We start from the raw sequence: 19,167 nt of genomic DNA on the forward strand, positions 1-19,167 counted from the left end.
TTCATCTCGTCTGATGAAATTAACACTATCTCTATCCCAGTTTATTGTGCATAGACTCCTATAAAGTGTGAGCCATTTGTTCATTCATAATCTGCTCATTTATACTACTTTTCCATGTTCATCTGTCTTTAGTGTGTAATGTTGCTGTTTGAGCATGAGAAAGCTCCCTCCAGCAGGAGTTCTTCTCTATATCAGTGTCAGTGTTTCTGAACTCCCTGAAACACCTCCATTGTAGTCTTGAGTTTTCTTCCAGGAACATATATACATCACAATATTCCTCATTTAAATAATTCTTGCCCAGGGCATACACAAAATAAAGGGCCAGGGCCTGGTTGAGTTAGTTATTGAAGTAGTGGCGTGACATTTCCCAAACACGCTCAAAGCGGTTGATCAATCGCAACACACTGATCCAGCTGACCAATCAGAGCACATTGTGCTTTTCAGAAGGAGGGGCTTCATAAAGACAGGAACTAAAGGGAACGTTTTTTTTTCTTCATTTTTTTTATTTATTAATTGCGGCTTTGAACAATTACATAATCGTAATCACGATTAGATATGTGATTAATTGTGCAGCCCTTGTAGAACTTGTTGTTTGTAAGTAAATCATAAAAAAAATTTGAGAGAGAGACTAGAAAATTCATGTATGATAAAAAGTGTAAATACTAAAGAAAATAAATAAACTGTAAATAAATTACAAACAAATAAAATGTACATTTTTTTGTATCTATTTTACAAATCTTTCTGGTGCTTTCTGGAAAATAAACACCACACCTCACCTTTCAGATGTCTTTAAATAATCATACTCTGCTTGTGGTGTTGTAGCCAAGATTGTGCCAGAGGAAATCACCCCACTGTTGCCTGCGGTTCCCGGAGAGAAGGTCGCAGACGACCACACCTGTTCTGTCCTCCAAATTGTGCTTAAGGTTATGGTTCTCCAGGTGAGGTGGAGCTGCTCACACCAATGCTCTGTCTGAAGTCTGTATGTTTCTCATAACTGGACTGCGCTGATGTAATCTAAATCCCTGACATTTGTTTTCATCCCACAGGCATCCAGCTTGGACTGGAAAAACAAAGAGAACCAGGACACGGGCTTTAGATTTCTCTTTTCCCTGTTCAAGAAGTACTACCTGCCTCATCTCTTCCCTTCTTTCACAAAACACACCAACCTCTACAAGCCACAATTAGGTGGGTTTGAGACAAGAAACGTTTCACTTTAAAGCTGCAGCTCACATTTTCATTAATTGTTCATTAAGAATCAGCCAAGAGATTTAAGTATTAATGAATAATAATTCAGTGTCATACATTATCTCATATATTGATAATTTTCAGACGCAGTCTCTCAGTAAAAACTTTATATTTCAATCAAAAATGAAAATTAGCCCATTATGTACGCACCCTCAAGCCATCCTAGGTGTCTATGACATTCTTCTTTCAGACGAATACAATCGGAGTTATATTAAAATTTGTCCTTACTTTATGAAGTTTTAAATATGGATATTTTTCTTACACAAACCCATCGCTTCACTTCAGAAGGCCTTTTGTTAACCCTCCAGAGCCGTATGGTTTACTTTTATATTGGATGGATGCACTTTTTTGGGCTGCCATTCCCTGCCATAATGAAGCTTGGAAGAGCCAGGACATTTAATATATCTCTGATTGTATTCGTCTGAAAAAAAAAAAAAAAAGTCACATACACCTAGGATGGCTTGAGGGTGCAATATGTGGAATTAAATAACCCTTGTTGTTAGCGACACCGGTGGCCATCAAGCAAACTGCAGCTAGCAACTTTTTGCTTGTGCTTGCTCTCGTACACACATAACGTCTACGTCATAACGTTTTGCTCAGTGCTAAAAAGAAATAGGAAAAACCTTTGTTGTGATATGCTGTTAACAAACATCCTGATGCCATCCACGCTGCTGAGAGCAAGGCTTAGATGAATATGTAAATATGTGCTGCACGCTTGTCTCTCAATAACAAAATAAACACACAGCAAAAAAGACAGCGGAGAAAGCAGCAATTAAATGTAGGGCAATGCGGTGTGGTTAAAAAAAGCAATTTAGCTTTAAAAGCATGAGATCCCACCTTGCCTTCAGATCACTCTCCAATGCCACTTACTTACTTACTTACTGCCCTTTATGCCACTGACATGTAGGGCAGCAAAAAAAGTCCTCAACTCCTGTCTGTTCTGGGCCAGCTTCTGGATGGTACCCCAGTTGTGGTTCAGGCTTTTCAGCTGTCTTTCTACTGTCCGTCGCCAGGTGTTCTTTGGTCTGCCTCTCTTGTGTTTGCCTTCTGGTGTCCACTAAAGGGCTATGCAGGAGATGTTTTCTGTTTCTCTCCTCAGCAGGAGCCCAATCCACCTCCATCTTTTTCTCATGATGATGGTCTCAGTGTCGTCTTGATCTCACTGAGCAAGTAGTTGCTCATTTGAAATAACGTTTGGCCAGAACATTCTCAAGATTCTCCTCAAGGTTTTTGTGTGGAAAACAGAGAGCTTATTCATGTCACTGTCTGTCATCCTCCAGCACTCTGAGCCATATAATAGGGTGGAAAACACACAGCGCTGGTACAACTTCAGCTTGGTCTTTGTTATACTGCTGGGCTCTCCTAACATTATTTACCATTCAAAAGATATATCCTGGCCTTGATGTCACTGTCTACATTATTGCCCAAGTATGTGAACTCTGTGGTCACTTCTCCGTATAGTAACTGCACTGGTGAGGGATTTGGGATGTTGAGTGTCATCACCTCTGTCTTCTTCAAGTTTATCGTCAAGCCGATCTATTCAGCAAATGTATTGAGGCAAGATGACTTCTCTTGGATGTGCTGGTGTGTGTGGGAGACACATATCGTATGCCTCTTGGCTGGATTTCTGTAACTCTCTGCATCGTACAGTCAATGGCAATGTTGAAAAGGAGTGCTGGCATTGCACATCTTTGCCTCACATGGAAGCCTTGGTCGCTGTTTCCAACTTTGCATTTGTTTGCAAGTTGCTGTTTAAATTTTTGATGAGAAGGACGGTGTCTTGAGGTATTTAATATGCACAGAGGATGTGCCAAAGGCTGTTTCTGTGGATGCTTCCTCGAAATCAGCAAAAGTTGATGTATAGTTGTGTCTGCCACTCCGTGATCCGTGATGTTATGCAGTACAAAGTTCTGGTCTTTACAACCTCTTCCTTTCCAGAATTCTGTTCCTTTCTGTGCTGTTGGTCCACTGCATTTGATAGTCGTTGGATTATGATTTTTGCTTGATCTTACATGGTTACCATCTGTATATCACGGTCACGACTTGGTGTGAACACACCATAAGCTCTTATGAACTGTAAAAGGCAGCTGCTGTTTGTTTTTGCCAATCCTCCGATGACGCAAATATCGTAATTTTGCGTCATCCGAGGAATCTTTGGCCAGAGGCTAAAGACTACAGCCAGTAGAGGGAGCCATTTCCGCAGTGGGATCGCACTCACAGCACTCGGCTTCATGTAAACGGAGCGGATAGGCGGGGCAAAGTGATTTTTATTTTATTTTATTACTATGAAAATGAAAACAACGGTAGGAGCAGGGCCGTGCACAGGGGGTGGCTAGAGCCACTGCCCCTTTGCCCTCATCGGCTAAGGTGCCCTTCTTGCCCCCTTCCCTCCCTCACCCTCAGAGGATTCCCATAAAAGCATTCTGTTCCGCTAAAAATCCACTAATTACACTAATCCGTTCCGTGTTTTCCCGCTCGCTCCGCAGCATCGCGGGGCTGTGTCCTCTCTCTGTGGAGACGACAGTTCCAGAATGTCGTCCCATTAACAGGTATATTACAAACTACAATCCACATTACAGACAGTGGTTGATCCGCGGAATTAGTAGTTTGTTTCAACAGTGCAAACATGGATTCAAAGCTCCATGCCAGCGGGGAAATCGTCATATACTGAATACTGAATATTTAGCTGACAGTTTGTCACTCTTTAACTTCTGTAAAATAGATTTCCAATCATAATCCATTTTACGAGTTAATACTAGTATCTATAACATACGTCAATACAGGCTATTATATAAATGAGTTGTATCAGGGTACAATGGGGCAAAAGCACACCCTAATAATAACAAATGCATAAGAAAAACAAATGCTTTTTCTTATGCATTTGTTATCCCTATTTTAATTCCTTTCTATGTAAAGCACTTTGAATTGCCATTGTGTATGAAATGTGCTATATAAATAAGGTTGCCTTGCCTAATAATAATGTGCTCATTTTTTAAAAAAGTTCATACTTGTGCAAAAAATCTCTAGCAACGTTTGCAGCATTTTCTGTTTATTTTGATGAATAAAATAATTAATTATTGTTCAGTAAATATTAAAATGTTAATATAAAAATATTTTTAAAATACAGACACAAATGTTTAAGTAAATAATCTGAAAACATTGAATGTATGAGATCCCATAATAATTTAATAAAGTTTTATCGTTGTAACAACTAAATATATTTGTATTATATGATATGATTATTATCATATTTTTATTATAAATATGATGTTACCTCTAAGATGGACACCCAACTTAAGATATTTACCAGCTGAATCTTAAACAGCTGACTGACTTCCATTTGTTGACATGACATGGTTATTATCATGTTAAATATGCCTTTTACCCCAAAAACAATACTTTTACATATTCTGTTATTAAAAAACTGTTGCGTATGATTTACATAAATCATAAACAAGACCTTTGTCTCAAAATATATTCAATAATTTTAGTGATTCTCATTTGCTACTTAAATCTCCAATAAAAAATAAAAATATAAAAGAGATCAAATTACCACGGAATCAACTTTTTGGAAGAATAATTAGGACAACATAAATTTAATTAACACGAAAGCCTAACAATTGTATTTACAGTTTGATTGTAAAAGGTTTATTATTCATTCTCTATATTAAGATAATACTCAACCCCCTTATAGTGCCCCTTTTTTTTGGTTTGGGCCACTGCCCCTCAAAATGTCTGTGCACGGCCCTGGGTAGGAGCGTGGTGGGCAAGTGATCCAGTGGCGGTGGCTTTGGGAGTGGCCTCACAGGGCAGCGAAGCAAGTGCATTCTAGGACTTGTTGTCTTTTATCCACATGAGCCAAAAATACATTTTATGGCTTTTCTCAGTCTAGAAGGCACCAAATTCAAAAATAATTTCACATTTCTACTACATAAATGACCCAGTTTAAATACAAACTCAAATATCTTGTGCCAAGATATGGAAATACATATGTTGACAGGCAGGTAGGACATCATATGCATCACATTCGACCCAATGCAATGATTGGACCAACATTTTTGGTCCTGAGACTTCCACAGAAGATATATGTACATCATGTAATATTTAGACTACTTCTATTATTGTTTGTGAAGGCCAGCAGTCTGTGCTGTGTGGGTCCTAATGCTCCAGTATAGTGATGGGGAGACTATACTGTAACAAGCACCATCCTTCAGATGAGAGTCCCAAACGAGGTCCTCCCTGTGGTCATTAAAAATGCCATGGCACTTCTTCTTCTTCATGTTAATATAAAGTCCAAGGCTGCTGTCGTATCGGCAAGCACTATAAACAAAGACAATACATAATGCACTATAACTGATGAATTACTCTGTGGTTGTGTTGGCTGGCAGGTGGCACTGTATAATGAGCTGGTCTTCTTCCATGGTTTGTTACTGTGTTTGTCTTATATTGTTTCTCACAGGATTTTCTGAAACTATAGTGGGTGGACATGGCCCCCATAATAACATTTTCTAAAGCTCAAATTTAGTTCATCAGTCTGATGCACTTTGAAGGCATAATTAAGAGCTCAAACCTTTTCAGTGGCCAAATTGAACTAAAGAAAGGTGACTTAAAGTGGACTCAAACCTCTTTTAGCTGTGATAGTATCTCATGACATCAACACTGGTGTTGTTAGAAAGCCACACAATTTTAATAATAATACAAATTGTAGTAATAATTATGTTTATAGTTATATCTACTACATATATTGAAAATTTCATAAGTATATTCATTAATTTACTTTACAATATGACTTTTATAATACTCTTGAGCTTTTATTTTGATGGAAACCTGCAGGGAGTTTCTTTTCAGCAGAACAGACTTCTCATTTCTAAAAGTCTTGAAAAATGCTTTAATCATCTGTCTACAACAAAGTTGGGAGTTATACTGATGTGAAAATTGAACATTACTCGACTGAAGTGCATGTTGAACTCACAGGACACGCAGAGATGGAGTTTGGGGCATTCACTGTGAGCCGGGCCATTTCCAGATTATATGCTTATTTGATTAAACGACAACCTTTTCGCCTCGATAAGCGTATTAAGCCATGTCACGGTGCTGTCTCAATGCAATGGTGCAAGAGAATTGCAAAAGAGAAAGAGTATGAGAAGTGTAAAAATATTTCTAGTTCATTATGAAACTGTCTAGGTAATTAACTGGAAACACTGTTGTTATTCCTTATTTTTAGTTAGAATTTTCCCTCTCTGTCTCTCAGATCTTCCCATTCACAGACCAAAGCCCCTCTACATCCAAGTGACACGCAACAGCGAGAGTACATACTGCACCAGGGATCAGTATCTGGCTCCCCGCGTGGCCTTCATCACGTGGCTTGTGAACTTCTTCCTGGAGAAGAAGTATGTGAACTCGGCCACGAGCAGCTCTAAGAATGGAGGAGAGGTCTTTCCTAAGATCATCCAGGTGGGAGGAAGCTTGATAACATGGATTCCCAAGATTTAAGATGCCTGACTGACTAAACCGATATCATCTGAGGCAGCGGTTTCACTAAAATCAATTTTCTCAATTTAAAAATCTTTGGCACCTACATTATAGGCATATTTCAGCCAAAAGTCTGTCATCACTTACACACACCCTTGTTAAAAAAACAAAACAAAAGCAGACTTTATAAGCTAATCTTTTCCATACCACACTTGCTGTCAAGCTCCAACAATTACAAAAAAAACACCAAAACAACTGTCATTAATGTGTGTGTTTTCAGAGAAATAAAGATTAAGATTTGAAAAAAAATTGCTACAAACAAAGATGGCAGGTTCCCGGCCTTCTCACAGATGATAGGGTTTATCTTGTTTTGTTGTATAATATGACATTTTGTGTTACATAACCTCACAATAAGGTTGGGTATCATTTAATTAATGTTAGCGATTCCAATTCTGCTGATCAATTCTCATTTTCGATTTGAATAAGCTTAAAAATAAATAAATTATTCTTTCTTTTTGAAAGCTGCAGCTGAATAACGTGAAAAAAAATCAGCAGCCACAGAACACTTGGTTTAAAAAAAAAAAAAACGCTTAAAGGTGTCGAACTGGCTTTTTTATTTTTTTTATACTGTTGTCTGAGGTCAACTAATGATGTTTGTGTGGTTTTTACATCAAAAAACATCATAACTAATCAGTAATAGGCTATTTTCTACACTGGTTTTGAGGCTCTCTCCATTACGATGGGTTTTGATGGGCGGCGTGCCGCACTGGAGACTTGGAAGTAAACGCCCACAGCTAGGATTGGATAAGATTTGCATATTTAATGAGCTTCAGCTCCCCTGTCAGTTCAGGGAGAGGAGAAAATGAGAGAGAAGCGGCAACCGGAATGATTATCTCGACTACAGGGCTCATAAACGTCATTATCAAACAAACACAATGATTTATTTTTCATCCACCCTCGATTGATTGGACTATTAATTTTATATTAAACAAAGGCCGCAAGATCGGACGATATAAGCCCAAACCGTGCTCACACACACATGTTCGCCGCCCTTCAGATGTCAACTTGAGAGAGAGAGAGAATAGCAGAGCAAGAACAGAATATAATGAGATTGATCGGCTTTGTGAGCCCTGGCCCGTACGTGTCCAGCGTGCTAAAGGTATGCTCTGTTAGACACGTACACATAATCAAAACGATCTATAACAATGCAGCAGTATTACATATAAAAACACGTTTTACTCACATAAGTGTGTTGCACCATTCCTGTCGGATCCAAATCCAGCATCGACCGGAGATTTGTTTACAAACGATCCCGCAGTGAACTGAAGTGAACATGTCTTCCCCACGTGAGCGGGAACTTCATTAAAAATAAAGTTCAACCACTCATTCCTAATATTAGGATCAGAAGGAAGCTTATGCAGCGACTGTGTTCTTTCACAACCAGGAATAGTGCAATATCTTAATCTTCCTCGGCATGTATTGTTGTTGACCAGCTAGCACGAGCCCTCCATGAGTCGTTGGGCGGGGTACTGGATTAGATGCGCTTTAGAGGCGGTGTTTCGATTCCATTTATATAGATGAATCCTTATTATAGTTAAAAAATGTATTCAGTCAAGATCAGTAAGTGATTTTCTTTTGTTGTTTGATTAAAGGATTAATTATCTTTAAAATGAAAGTTTCCCGATAATTTACTCTCCCCCATCTCATCCAAGATGTTCCTGTTTTTCTTTCGTCAGTCAAAAAGAAATAAAGTTTTTTGAGGAAAACATTCCAGGATTTTTCTCCATATAATGTATTTCAGTTGCAATCAACGGGTTGAAGGTCAAAATCCATGCAGTTTGAAAGGGCTTCAAATGGCTTCATACTTTTGAACCTCGATCACTTTGGTTGTGTGATTTTTAATGACATATGACATAAGGACATAACATGTCGGAAAGGTCACTATTCGTTAGTGTTAGTACCCACCCAGTGCCGAAAAACTCCATCTCATGTTCTCCTCCAACTTTAAAATTGTCCGACATGGTTGTTTTACCTTTATTATTGGTTGTTTGATTTAGTCTTTGCACATTCGTTTTAACGCTGGGTCAGTACTTCCACGTACCTTTCCGATGTGATGGCATCATAAGTTGTAAAAAAATCACAACGAGTTTGAGCATTTGAGGTTAAAAAGTATATACTTTTTTTTTTTTAATCTTGAAAATGGCCAATCGTTTCAGCAGATAAGACCCTATTCCTCGTCTGGGACCACGCAGTTCCTCTGAAGCCTTTTGAAACTGCATTGATTTGGTTGTAATTGAAGTCCATCGTGGAGAAAAATCCTTGAATGTTTTCCTCCATTTTTTTTTTTTTTTTCGACTGAAGAAAGAAAGACATGAACATCTTGGATGAGATCAGGTGAGTAATTTATCAGGATTTTATTTTTATTTTGAAGTGATCTAATCCTTTAACATCAATGGCAGACTCTAGCAGTTTTATTAGGATGCCGTCACTTTAAGACCTGACGCATCAATCCATTATTTTGTTGCACATGCTTTTTCTTTCTCAACTGTTTACGTTCACTGTGGTGGGCCACGCAGCTGGCACTCATGAACATTAATCACCGCCCCGCTCTCGCGGTCCCTCGCCCCGCTGCCTGTCACACCACATTCACCTAAGAACGTCAAACTGTTGATGGACCCCGTTGACTTCCATAGTATTTTTTTTTTTTTTAGGGGGGGTGAAACACTCAGTTTCAGTCAATCTCATGTCAATCTTGAGTACCTATAGAGTAGTATTGCATCCTTCATATCTCCGAAAAGTCTTTAGTTTTATTATATTTGTAAAAGAAATATGGGCTGTACCGAGTCTTTCCGGAAAAAAACGAGCGGCTGGATGCGTATTGTGTGGGCGGAGCTAAAGAATGACAAATGCGCAAAGAGGTGACGCCCTCAAGCGTGGAGAAACCCATGGCTATCGATCTCAGCTAATAGATATGATCCATTGATCCAGAATCTAATTCGGAGGCTGAAATAGAAACAGCAACAGCAGGACGTCCGTCTCTGTGGTATGTACTGTCAACATTTGTCTTTACTCTCAGTTTATGAGGACATGATTCGGTTTATGGACTATTGTATGCGACCAAACCTTAGTAGCAAGCAAAACGGTTTTGCACGTCAGACTAGTGTAACGTTATAACGTTACATAGAACAGCAATGAAGTCTGTTAGCGCATTTGAATGATGAAGCACACGATTGTGTCGTTTACATACATGCAACAGCACAGACATTTGAGTTTTACTCACCGGCTGCTTCCAAAGCAGGACCGAACCTTTATCGCTGGGACGGCTCCGTCAAAAACACACTTCTTGGAGTGTGGAGATCCACTTAGCGATGCGACTGAAGCATTTCTGCGTTCAAATCGGTTCAAATGCAGCGCTGCCTTCCTGGAATGCTGTGCTGAAGCGTTGAAGTCGCTTAATGTCAAAGTGGAGGAATGAAGTGGAGTGCGGCGCGGACTATAACCAACATTAGTGTTCACGGACGACTGGATCTGCACCTGAGAGAGTGTTTATGGGCGTGCATTTCCTCTCTCCCTCTAGTCACGCGCGCGCACCCTACCGGGAGAAGAGCCCGTACGGCCAAGACAAGGACCTTCCGATCTATTAACGTCAAGTCGACCCATACTCGAAAAAAACTCTCCGAAACTTGTGAGAAACCGGAATGAGTATTTTTGACACAGAAATACTCCATCAAACGTCCAACATTAGTTTTTGAAACTTTGTCTATGTTTAGGATGGGAATCCAAGTCTTTAACAGTGTAAAAAGCTCAGTATGCAGGAAACAGCATTTCACCCCCCCCCCCCCCCCACACACACACAGTTTTTGGGTGAACTATTCATTTAACTATCTGATCGATTTTAGCTTTGCACAAACTTGTGACAGTTATCAAGAGGGTAAAATGTTGACCAGTTCCTAGTAAATCGTGAAAGATTTATTCATTCATTAATTACATTTAACCATATTTTTTATACTGATTATGGGGGATGTTTAGTTAATCTTAATAACATAATGTCTATATAAGAAATAGTTAATGTGAGCACGATCTCGTTTATCTGTGTGTTGGTGTTCAGACTGTGACTGCAGGCGGCATCAGTCAGGAGAAGAGCGCAGACTCTGAGCCCAACGGTCCTGTGGAACAGGAGAAGAATCACTCAAACAGCAGCACTCTCTCTGATCGCAGAGGCAGCAACTCCAGTCTGTGTAGCATCGAGGAGGAGCATCGAGGCGTCTACGACATGGTGCAGTCCATCCTGCTCTCCACACGAGACAACGTCAATTTCGTCAACGAAGTCTTCCACCAGGTCAGTGCTCAGATCTACAGCCATAGTCCCCTTATGTTTGCACAGTTTAAGACAAATTACAGTGACCACAAAAAGCATTTTGACACTTGTCTAGGGCTGTCACTACCTACCTCATAATGTCTTTGTGTCTTTTTTACTGTTTAAAGTTTTATTAAAAGTGCAAATTTAATAAAAAATGATACTTTAAATATCTTGATTACCATAGGCTCGTATCTTTGAAATATATATCCAGTACCACAGGTGTAGTTCATTAAATTAGCTATGAACATGTACCAATAGCATCATAAAGCCACAATTTTTGGCAATAAAGTCTGAGTTTTGTTTTATGCAATTGTCTTTAATTTTGAGTTGCGCTTTACACTGATCAGGCATAACATTATGACCTAATATTGTGTTGGTCCCCCTTTTGCTGCCAAAATAGCCATGACCTGTCGAGGCTTGAACTCCACTAGACCCCTGAAGGTGTGCTGTGGTATCTGGCACTAAGCTATGAACAGCAGATTCTTTAAGTCCTATAAGTTACGCAGGGGGGTCTCCATGAATCGGACTTGTTTGTTCAGCACATCCCACAGATGGACGATTGTATTGAGATCTGGGGAATTTGGAGGCCAATCAACCCCTCAAACTCATTATTGTGCTCCTCAAACCATTTCTGAATAATCTTTGCTTTGTGGCAGGAGCATTATCCTGCTGAAAGAGCCACAGCCATTAGGGAATACCGTTTCCATAAAAGGGTGTACAGCAATGCCTAGGTAGGTGGTACATGTCAAAGTAACATCCACATGGATGGCAGGACCCAAAGTTTCCCAGCAGAACATTGCCCAAAGCATCACACTGCCTCCGCCGGCTCGCCTTCTTCTCATAGTGCATACTGGTGCCATGTGTTCCCCAGGTAAGCAGCGCAAACAGGGCGGCAGTGGCTCAGTGGTTCATGTAGGTTGTCTACAAACCAAAAGGTTGGTGGTTCAATCCGGCCACAACACAACAAACTTTGATGCACTGTGTATTCTGACACCTTTCTATCAGAACCAGCACTAACTTCTTGAGCAGTTTGAGCTACAGTAGCTCGTCTGTCCAGCCTTCGCTCCCCATGTGTATCAATGAGCCTTGGAGCCAAATGAGACTCAATGACCCTGATGCCGGTTTGTTGCATGTACACGTAACATATATGCATATAACCAACTGTAAAATAGTGTTACCTATTTTTGTTTGTTTAATCACTCTTATACTTTTTTATAAATAAAACATTTTCCAAGTCACTGTATTAAATATACATAATTAATTTGTATAACAAAATAAATGTTTCATTGCTTGTTCAGCTGTCTTTTGCTGCCACCGTGTGGCCAGAGTCCGTTCATCATGTTAAAATGCTTATTTCAGCAGATTTAGGTGTTTATTTGTTTATTACAGTTTTCATGTGAATCACAATAAAGGAGCACTATTCTACTAGAGTGGCATGCAGTCTAAAGTTTTTATTAATTTTAACCAGAAAGCCCATATATATTACAGACTAGGGGTTCCCAAGGGGACATTTGGTAAATTTGGAAAATATAATGTCAAATTAACAGAAAGTAAAAGTATGTACAATTAAAAATAGAAATCATAATAGCCCATTATTTACTTTTGTAAACATGCATAAATGTTGTTTATTTGACATGTCATAGAGTCCTTAAAAAGTTGTAGCCTATAACAATTGTGTGAATGTGCTTTTTTAATTTACTTTTTAATTTAATTTGTTTTGGGTTTTTTGTGTCACTGTATAGGCTTTCCTGCTGCCGTCCTGTGAAGCCTCAGCCACTCGCAAGGTGATCAAAGTCTACAGGAAGTGGATTCTGCAGGAAAAACCCACATTCATGGCTGAGCCTGAGACGACAAGCCAGGAGGAAGATGGAGAGGAAGAGCACCTGGTCTCAGAGACGGACAGTGTGCATGTGCAGGCACGCTTACACACACGCACACACACAGTATGTGGTTCATTCTGATTGATTAAATTGTTCCCACTTACCTGTCCTGTACCAAACCTTCAGGTCTTGGAGACTCATGGGCATAAACGATCGTCCAGTTGGGGGCGCACATACTCCTTCAGCAGTGCCATCAGCAGAGGCTGTCTGACTGAAGAACAGAACCAGGATGTGAAGGCTGGTATCCAGTCCACTCTGCAGGTGCTTGCGCACACACACACACTCGCACTCGCACACACACACACACACACACACACACACACACACACACACACACACTCAACTCTCACATTATCGTGTCGTCTTCAGTCAGATGTTAAAGATTTTTCATGTTGTCCTCAGATACAGAATGTACACTACCAGTCCAAAGTTTGGAATTCATTAATTTTATTTAATAGTTTTAAAAGAAGTGTCTTACACTCACAAAGTAAAAACAGGAGCATTTTTATGAGAAATTATTTTTATTTATTATTTTATATTTTTATATTACAATATAAAAAGTTTTCTACTTGAAAATATGGTAAAATGTCATTTATTCCTTTTAATCAATTGAATTTTCAGCATCATTACTCCAGTCTTCAGTGTCACATGATTCTTCAGAAATCATTCTAATATGCTGATTTGCTGCTCAAGAAATGTTTCTGATTATTGTCAATGGTGAAAATAGTTGTGCTGCTTCATATTTTTGTGGAAAATGTGAAACACTACCATTCAAATCTTTAGGGTATGTAAGATTAAAGAGGAAAAAAAAACAACTTTTTGTTCAGCAACATTCAAGCAGATTAATTTGATCAAAAGTGAAAGTAAAGACATATTAAAAAAAAAAAAAGATTTATATTCATCATAAATGCTATGAATGTTTTTAGGGCAGTATGACCAAATTGTAACACATTCTGACCCCGGTAATGATATATCAAGATGTTTGGTCTGGAAACTCACCAGTGACAGCTCAATCCGAGGGGCGGATACACGGTTGTCTTTCAAACTCCCTCTGCACGCGATAGGATAGCGCTACATCAACCAGAGCAACGAAGGTGAAGCAGAGCTCGTTGACAGATTCAACATTCGCCGCATCCGGTCGGCTAAACTCCGAACACATCTTCCCTTCTTAAGAATGACTTCAGTGCCGTTCTTTTCTCAGAGAAATGCTTAACTCCAAGTCTTCCAGAGTCGCGGTCAAAGCTGATTCGAAAGACCGCCGCCGTTCGCCAGTTTCTGTGTTTACTAGAAGCACGCAAACGCAACTCGGCCGTTGTCATTATGGCCCCGCCCACCGACTCTATACACGATGTGATTGGCCCGGCAAGAGTTAGGCGAATACAGCTCAGAAGGGTATTGAGAGTTCCTAGACGACACTCGCGGGCAGATTAAATTTGCTGCCGCTAGGGTGCGTCTAGATTTCTAAGCTAGATATATATCACAATATAGTTATTTTGCGTTATTTTATCTAATTTCTATTATTAAAAATAAAGAAAAAAAGAAGCAAATTACAAACAATAGGGCAAATATTGCAATATATATGTTAAACATTAAGTTTTTCAGGTTTAATCGATTTATTTAACGTAGTTATAATTAGTGCAGAATTGTAATATGAATTTAATAAAAATGTAGCATGGTCTCACTGAATTAAATATAAATGTAGGCTTATTTAAGCTAAGAAAAGTTCTTCAGTCAAGAGCAGTAAGTTATTTTCTCTTTAGTTTGATTCACGTTGGCCCAGAGCAGCAGGTTTATTAGGCTGCTGTCACTTTAAGACCAAACGCACATATCATCAGCTTTGATCACAGGAATAAAATGCATTTTTATATTTAATATTTTCAGATTTAATTTTTTTTTTTTAAATTGTAATAATATTTCACAATATTACTGTTTTACTTCATTTTTGATCAAATAAATGCATCCTTGGTGAGCAAGATGAGTGAGCAAAAACATCAAGATATTTTTATTACTCTTTAATTATACGTAATTACTGTTTGTTGTTTTCTCAGGTGTTCCTGACTAATTCTGCCAACGTGTTCCTCTTGGAGCCGTGTCAGGATGTGCCCAAACTGCTGGAGAACCAGTTGGAGGTGTGCCGAGCTGTGCTCAGCGTCTACCGTCACATTATTATGGAGCAAAACATGAACCGCCAGACCTGGTTAGTCACACAAGACATTTCAGCACTGAGTCTGTATTGGGCATGGATCTGGTTTACTATGGATTTAGAAACATTTAGCATATAATTTAGCATATCCAATTGACTGAGGCTGTGGGATGTTTCAGGGAGCAGTTGCTGCAGGTGTTGCTGAGGATCACAGAGGCAGTGATGAAGAGACCACAGGAGAACCAAAGAAAAGACACGTTCGCTCACAGCCTGGCCAGCATCCTCTTCAAAGTGAGTTAGAGATTAAAGCTTCAACTAGCTGATTTTTAACCCACTTTATATTGTTACAGCATCAGTAGTATATGGAAATGAACAATGTTCACTCGTTCTCTGTTACCTGGACCGAGGAAAATCACTTTTATTTCTCAGCAAACATTTCGCATTATCCGGCAGACTTTTGTGTAAAGTACTGGTACTTCGGGATCAAATCAGTTCTGAAAATTTAAATATGTGACAATACCAGCATTTCTGTTCTGGGTATATTCAGTACACGCTGATAGAGTGCATCCGGAAAGTATTCACAGCGCTTCACTTTTTCCACTTTTTTATCTTACAGAATTATTCCAAAATGGATCAAATTCATAATTTTTCCCCTTATTCTACAAACAATACCCCATAATGACAATGTGAAAGAAGCTAGTTTGAAATCTTTGCGAATGTATTAAAAAAAAAAAAAAAAGTACATAAGTATTCTCAGCCTTTGCTCAATACTTTGTGCCAATGGTGCTTTAACAAAATATTGAGCAAAGGCTGTGAATTGTCTTTTTGAGTATGATGCTACAAGCTTGGCACACCTATTTTTGGGCAGTTTCTCCCATTCTTCTTTGCAGGACTTCTCAAGCTCCAGCAGATTGGATGGGGAGCATTGGTGCACAGTCATTTTCAGAGATGTTCATTGTTTCGTTTTTGTTGGGCCAGTCAAGGACATTCACAGAATTGTCCTGTAGCCACTCCTGTGTGTGCTTAGGGTTGTTGTCCTGTTGAAAGATGAACCCTCCATCAGTCTAAGGTCCAGAGCACACTGGAGCAGGTTTTCATCAAGGATGTATCTGTACATTGCTGGAGTCATCTTTCCCTCAATCCTGACTAGTCTCCCAGTTCCTGCCGCTAAAAAACATACACACAGCATGATGCTGCCACCACTATGATTCACTGTAGAGATGGTATTGGCCAGGTGATGAGCGGTACCTAGTTTCCTCCAGACATGGTGCTTGCCATTCAGACCAAAGAGTTTAGTCAGGCCAGAAAATTTTGTTTCTCTTGTTCTAAGATTCCTTCAAGTGCCTTTTGGAAGCTCCAGGTGGCTTTATTGAGGAGTGGCTTCAGTTTCCACAGATAAATGCTGGAGCTCTGTCAGAGTGACCATTGGATTCATGGTCCTTCTCACCCGATCGCTCAGTTTGTCTGGCCGGCCAGCTCTAGGAAGAGTCCTGGTGGTTCCAAACTTCTTCCATTTACAGATGATAGAGGCCACTGTGCTTATTGGGACCTTCAATGCTGCAGTAATATTTCTGTACCCTTCTCCAGATCTGTGCCTCCATACAATCCTGTCTGAGGTCTACAGACAATTCCTTGGACATCATGGCTTGGTTTGTGCTCTGACATGCACTGTTAACTGTGGGATCTTATATAGACAGGTGTGTGCCTTTCCAAGTCATGTCCAGTCAATTGAATTTACCACAGGTGGACTCCAATCAAGTTGTAGAAACATCTCAAGGATGATCAGTGGAAACAGGAACACTTGAGCTCAATTTTGAATGTCATGTCAAAGGCTGTGAATACTTATGTACATTTTTTTGTTTTAATTTTAATTTTTAATGAATTTACACAGATTTCAAACAAACTTTTTGTCATTATGAGGTATTTTGTTTGTTGAATTTTGAGAAAAATATAGAATTTAATCCATTTTGAAATAAGGTAACAAAAACGTAACAAAATGTGTAAAAAGTGAAGCGCTGTGAATACTTTCCAGATTCTCTGTATGCTGCAGTTTTAAGCACTCCCGGGTGTATCTGTGTAAGCGCTCTGTGAAGAGCTTCAAAGGTATGTATTTACAACTTGTTTTTAAAGTGTTGATCATTGTAGCCAATCACAGACATATCTGTTGAGCATGTGAACACAATGGCCAATCAGAGGTGTTTAAGTTAGTCAGAATCTGCTCAACACCGTTCAGAAAAAGTTTTAACTCGCCGTTGCTTTGGAGTTCTGCATGCTGGTGAATCCTTCCATTATTACCAACAAAGTCTAAACCAGATGTAAATAAAAGATTCATTCTGCTGTGTAGACATCTTTTATGATTATAGTGGGAGTTTTCATAAGAGTGTAGAGCTCAGTGATCAGGCAGCCTAAATGGTTGACAGCTTCACTGATTATAAAGGAAGCGCTCTTTGCTTGCTTTCTGTATATAAACCATGTACAATTTGAGGAAACGTTTTGTTTTTCATGCTGCTAAGTGCACTGTAAAGTTTCTGGATTTACAATTAAATTTAAATGCATTATTGAAACTGCAATGATTGACAGTGGTATAGCCATAGCAACAGACGGGATACAGCAGTCTATTACTGTATGTCAAAATATATCTGTGCATTATGTCTTGTAGAGTAAATGTAAACTAATAGACCTGCCACTTGTTCTCTGTAATGGGTCATATGTTTATTTGTAAAAAATACATTCATTTAATTGAATTAATATTATAATTTTTTTTTGTTAAAATAGTAAAATTGGTATAGAGAACCATGACATTTTACTGGTATTTGTACCGACTACTGGAATTTTGGTACTGTTGACAACCCTAGTGAAAACTACAGATAATACTTCTGCATTTTTTTACCCCCGCCCATGGACAGTCAGATTGACAGGGAAGTATTAACCGGACAGTTATATTAAAGGTGCACTATGTAGTATTTTTGCAGTAAAATATCCAAAAACCACTAGGCCAGTGTTATATGTTTTGTTCAGTTGAGTTTTTACAATATCCCAAATGTTTCCAACTATTTGTAAATTGTGAAAAAAATGCTATTTTAACCAAGGACTGGGACGTGTCAGCATAGCGTTTGAGGGAGTCGCCTGTCAATTGCGTCATATCTGCGCTACCCTCGGTTTTGGGTTTTATTTGGCAGGAGCGCTTTACTCTTAGCAGTGTGAACAAGTGAACGCACGGAGTAACGTCATAACATCATTTTCAACACACTTAAATGTATATGTTACCTCATAATCATAACCGGAAGAGCGGATCAGTGCAGGCACCCGGCGACTGTGTCCCGTCCCGTCATAATAAAAGTCCCGGTACTCGTGAGTTGTGTGTTTGTGTAACAATCGCTCCAGCGGCCGTGCTCAGCTCCACAACACTTGGCCCTGCTCTGATTCACACTACAGTAATGTTAATAACCGCATCCATGGACGTGATTTCTGCCCGAGTCCTATTTTCCACCGGCTGAGGTGAAGACCACATGTCCCAAGATACTGCGCTCAAACTTTGCGTCATCAAACTACGCATTTGTTTTGAATAGGCGCCCTCCAGTGGACGGAAAGTTGCATAGTGCACCTTTAAGGGCATTTTTATCACTGATATTTGTATCATACTTTGTCTACTCTTTAATCAGAATTATGGTAAACATGGAACACTATGTAAATGGTCCTGCAAAATTATAATTTCAGTTCATTATATATATATATATATATATATATATATATATATATATATATATATATATATATATATATATATATATATATATATATATAAAAAATATAACAATAATAATGAAAAGATATGAAGCAGCACAACTGTTTTCAGCATCAATGATAGTCATAAATGTTTCTTGAGCAGTAAATCATCATATTTGAATTATTTCTGAAGGATCAGTTGACACTACAGACTGGAGTAATGATGGAATGAATTACATTTTAAAATATATTAGAAAAATAGAAAGACAATGCCAAACTTTTGAATGGTAATGTACACTCAGTTACATTCACTTTCAGTAGGTAATTTTGATGTTAATGTT

The 19,167-nt window shown here is 38.9% G+C and overlaps 1 protein-coding gene across 6 annotated transcripts in view; it reads left to right on the forward strand.

The window, feature by feature from the left end:
• The window catches only part of ralgapa2 (Ral GTPase activating protein catalytic subunit alpha 2), a 253,571-nt gene that overhangs the window by 106,780 nt on the left and 127,624 nt on the right, over positions 1 to 19,167 (forward strand). For all 6 annotated transcript variants that reach the window (XM_067456168.1, XM_067456163.1, XM_067456165.1 and 3 more), the window contains exons 7-14: positions 823 to 938; positions 1,047 to 1,185; positions 6,497 to 6,699; positions 10,826 to 11,056; positions 12,820 to 12,993; positions 13,084 to 13,218; positions 15,006 to 15,154; positions 15,280 to 15,391. In XM_067456168.1, the coding sequence (XP_067312269.1) occupies positions 823 to 938; positions 1,047 to 1,185; positions 6,497 to 6,699; positions 10,826 to 11,056; positions 12,820 to 12,993; positions 13,084 to 13,218; positions 15,006 to 15,154; positions 15,280 to 15,391 (1,259 nt within the window). The remainder of the gene's footprint in view (positions 1 to 822; positions 939 to 1,046; positions 1,186 to 6,496; positions 6,700 to 10,825; positions 11,057 to 12,819; positions 12,994 to 13,083; positions 13,219 to 15,005; positions 15,155 to 15,279; positions 15,392 to 19,167) is intronic.

Source organism: Pseudorasbora parva, chromosome 10 (genome assembly GCF_024679245.1).
Source record: "Pseudorasbora parva isolate DD20220531a chromosome 10, ASM2467924v1, whole genome shotgun sequence".
NCBI classification, from domain to species: Eukaryota; Metazoa; Chordata; class Actinopteri; order Cypriniformes; family Gobionidae; genus Pseudorasbora; species Pseudorasbora parva.